We start from the raw sequence: 4,522 nt of genomic DNA, 5'->3' as shown, positions 1-4,522 counted from the left end.
CGAAAGGATGATGGGAAAATGTCAACTGTAGTAAAGAAGAGACCATTTCATTCTTACCTTTATTGTCTGGAAAGTCAAAGACAAACTTGATAGTAGTCACGGCCAGAGACTGGATGGTCACCTACAAATATCAGTAAACGTGACCCCTCCATTTTCAGCCACTAGAGAGCGCTGTGCTCAAACCACTAACTGTGTGCACATCGAGTTCATATTTATTCAGTCTGAGTCAAACCGTGTTGTGACAGTGTTTAATTACGCTAAACCAAGTGAGGTAGACACAAAATGTAGTCTATTATTTCTAAGAGGAAATAAAAATTCAATTAAAAATAAAAAAGTGGTATGGACATGGAAACAGTTTTTCCAGCCAGGGCTTCTTTTTCATGGGTGACTGTAGAGGAAAGGCATGTAAAGGAAGAGTACAGAGAGTCAATGTTAGTTATAACAGCGTCCTCCTGTTGATGGTTGTCAGCCACATTATAAGCAGTGAATAACTGAGACTTATCAACATAAGAGCCTCTAACAATACAAGCGTGTGCAAATGGGAAGTCAATGTGACGTGATCCTTCCTTCCATTGAAGGAGCAGTACAATTTAGATTACTTTAATCATGTAGTTTTGAGTTTGCGCGTGTAATCGGTGCCGGATGTTACACTACTGTTGTACTAGTGGAGCCAATAGACTATACGATAAAGGACCTAATGGCCTTCTTTGATCTCACATAGTGTTCCCAGCTGTTCCCCTCTGACGATAGCACCGCACTAGTCTATAATAAAAATAGCTTAATGTGTTCTGTTTCCTCAGAAATGTTGAGTATCAGCGTAAGAGCACACATTTGCCATTGAAATATACATGTATTTATAGTAGACCCTTCCCTTTCCCATCATAGAGAAATGACTGGTGGCTTGTAGGAGCTAAATATAAACACTGATTATGGAATTTGATTACACTAGCTGGCAAAAGTACAGGCTGTTTCGCTTTTTCTAAATCTGTTTTTTTATCATTCATAACTGGTGTAATTCATAACTGGAATAATAGTATGCAATGATTCACTTTTGTTGTTAATTTATAGTAACTGAAAACAAACAAGCCAATAAAGGCTATAAAGATTATGATTTTTTAATTTATTTAAATTTTAGACTTCCTTTAGACTTAGCAATTTATTCAAAGTTTTTTAGACAACTAGGCTACATTTAGACATTGAGTGATATCTGTCCGTATTCTGTAATTTTAATCCTCTAAAACTGTAATTAAAATTAATTCCATGAATATATATTTGAACTATCTATCTATCTATCTATCTGTATGTATACACTATATTGGTGAAACATATATATATATATATATATATATATATATATATATATATACATATATATACATATATATATATATATACATATATATATATATATATATATATATATATATATATATATATATATATATATATATATATATATATATATAATTTTTTTTTTTTTTTTTTTTTCAAACTGGTTGTTGGAAATGACAATAATACAGTGACAATACAGGCTATAGGGTTATTTTGGTGACTGTACATTGTCATTGATTTTACTTATAAATACAATTTTAGCAGTATTTTTTTTTTTACCTTACAAGTCTTTTTAAAATAAAATTGTTATACTTTGATATACTTTTTTTATATATATATATATAATATAGATTTTTTCACACTTACAATTAACAGGTTTTTACTGTATTTTTACAGTAGCCTACTTTTTTTTTTTTTTTTTTTTTCTTATGGAGTCCTAAATTCATATAAGCCTTTCTTAAAATGCTTTCATGCCATGGTGTACTCGTTTCATGGCACATGCACTATAATGCATGCATGGAACAAGTACGGTCATGCGGAAAGAACAATCAGTTCTTATTTCTGAACATTATCTCATAAAATGAGCTAGTTGCATGTTGTTCTTCATTCCCAAACCAGCATCACTGATGAGATCTAGCATTCTGCCCAATGAAACAGCTCGTTTACTATGTAATGTCCTACAGGAGGAAGACAAATGCTAAAATATTTAAAGTTATCGCTGAAATTTTAAAGAACACTAGTCATTTTCATAAAGTTTGAAGGTGAATGTCATGCAGGTCATTCCCAGATGACATAAAACATTTAAATGTTAAACTTGTAAAGATGAAATCATCTGAACTAAGCAAGTGGTCTCACCCTTTGTGTCCCCTCATCATCAATAAAACAGATAGTATGACAAAATACACTGGAGATACTTACAACTTCTCTAAAGCAAAAACTTGAGTTATGCTTATATTCTTTCGAGTATTCTATAGTCATAATTTAGATATAATCACTTATGATTATAATAACACTCCTCCTTTACAGTTTAGACATTATTAATCTTTCTTTCACCATGGTCGCTTGACTTCAACCATCAGCATCACTAATACCGACAACTTTTTCAGTTTTTATCTAAAAAACATTTTCCCAGAACGTTTGAGTTAGTATAATTTATAAGAGCACAATTATAAGCATAATGATGCTTTAAAAGTGGACTGAGTTTACCTGTTCGCCTTGTTAGCTACCACCTTTTTCAAGACACATTACACCTTAAAAAAAATTGGGCAGCCTAATACTGATGTATTTTGTGTTGTAGAATAAATCGTGAAAGTGTCTTAAGCTTGAATCCATTTTTATTTAAAAATGTATTTGAATTTTACATTTTAATGATTTAATTACTTAATAGCCTTTCATTAAACTCCCGAACCCCCAGTTCCTTCATGAATGCCAGTTTGGGAAGCCCTGACAATTGTTGATGATAAAAGAAAAAGGAATAGACTAGCCTATGTTTTCCTTCTCTTTGTATTTTTAGGCCTATCAGTATTCCTATTCAAATCAATGTGAGGAACGATTTGGGATTATATTAGGCTACTTTAAACATGTAATGTAATGGATTACGTTACTAACTACAAGTCATGTAGGCCTAGCCTATAATTTGGATTCCGTAACCCGACTTCAATTTGTTAGTAGCCTAGCCTAATCTACCCAGCAGCAACACAAATTATAACACAATTATAGTAGGATATATTAATATGTAGGCCTAATTATATTACTATAAATTCTTGCAAATAAATAAATAACTGCATTGCCTGTAGCCTAATTGATGACACTATCCTTGTGAGGAAACTGGCTACATTGCCATTGTGGCTGTAGCAGAACTGTCATAAGCCAATTTAGCTAGGCCTAAATCTGTTAGACAAAGTTGAACTTAAATGAACATAAGTTACTCATCTTTGCGTCAGAGCAGTTTCCCCCCGCGTCCTGCTGAGAACAGCGGCTAAAGTTGGGCGTTCACTAACCGTCCATGTGACGTCGCCTCTAAAGGGAATTCTGGCTCAGTCAGGCAGTCCCCTATAAAACCGGCTGTTATCTCCAATGCTGGAGTCACTGAGAGCACACCCGCTGCTAACAGACACAGGGCATATCGCAAAACTGCCTTTTCTATCTAACGACATGTCTTCATACGCGTCTTCAGACTCGCGTCGCGTCAGTCCTTCCTGCGGCGTCAAATTCGACACGGCGCACCGCAAGAAAGCGTCGCCGAACATCTTTGAGAACATCAACCAGGACGTGTTGGTGAAACTCTTCGAGAAAGCAGGAGACCTGAAGGCGGTGGAGAGAGCCAGGAGCATCCTCACGCTGCACCAGGATCCTGAGGGAATCTCCAAAGCGCTTATGGCTCTTCAGCAGGACAAGAAGGACAAATATATGCTTATTACTGGACTGACGCGCCAGTCGCTGAAGTTTCGTTGAGAGAAGTTTTCGTCGGGAAACTGTGCATATGTGTGCACAGATTAAAAAAAAAGACCGTGAGGACTCGGCACACATGCTGGAGGCTGGTGTTCTTCAAGACTTCGTGCTGAACTTGAGATGGTGTCCTCCTACCAGAGTCATGTTAGTTGGTGTGCTGTGAAAATAAAGAGCTTGTCCAGTGACTGACCTGAAGTTTGAACCTGAAGACCCCCGAGTGACACGTTGATGCTTCTTGACGCAGAACATTTGAAGTATGGACTGATGCCACGGGCGAAATTTGATTATGAAGAGATTCAGTATCAGCAATGTCTATTGCAATGTTAAACAAAAATGTTTTTTAATAAAATTGTTTTGATAATCTCATGAGTAGGCTATGCCTTTTTCTATTTTCCTTGTCACTTTATGAGTCAACACTGTCAGGTAAATATGCCTAGGCCTATTTATTATATTGCTAAAACGAGCATTTAGTTCAGTGAATGAGGGTGGTTTCAAAATAGTGTTTAGCTTCATCTTTTAAATTTAGTGTCAACAAAACGGCTGTAGGCTATATAAAGCCATACACAACTTGTTTATAGAAAATAGCACAATTAGCTAGCCTACTAATTAGAAGAAAAACTATCAGTTATTGAAAGAAAAATATCTCACAGCACTATATGGCTATAGTATCCTATATAATGGAACGAGTAGGCCTATCTTTAGGATGAAGTTTGTGACATTACATTAAATGTCAAAAATA

General features: G+C 35.2%; 1 protein-coding gene across 1 annotated transcript; it reads left to right on the top strand.

Moving 5' to 3' along the window:
- The first annotated feature begins 1,766 nt into the window (after nucleotides 1-1,766).
- tcimb (transcriptional and immune response regulator b) lies at nucleotides 1,767-4,146 on the top strand. Its single transcript, XM_079862008.1, has one exon. The coding sequence runs from the start codon at nucleotides 3,409-3,411 to the stop codon at nucleotides 3,784-3,786; it is 378 nt and encodes a 125-aa protein (XP_079718134.1). The 5' UTR covers nucleotides 1,767-3,408; the 3' UTR covers nucleotides 3,787-4,146.
- The last annotated feature ends 376 nt before the right edge of the window (nucleotides 4,147-4,522 follow it).

This window comes from Squalius cephalus, assembly GCF_949319135.1.
Source record: "Squalius cephalus genome assembly, chromosome: 24".
In the NCBI taxonomy this organism is placed as follows: domain Eukaryota; kingdom Metazoa; phylum Chordata; class Actinopteri; order Cypriniformes; family Leuciscidae; genus Squalius; species Squalius cephalus.
Note: the sequence above shows the minus strand (reverse complement) of the source record. Positions and strands in the feature narration are given on the sequence as shown.

What these genes read in the sequence shown, in the direction of transcription:
- tcimb (XM_079862008.1), top strand. Translation starts at nt 3,409, where the DNA reads ATGCTGGAGTCACTGAGAGCACACCCGCTGCTAACAGACACAGGGCAT.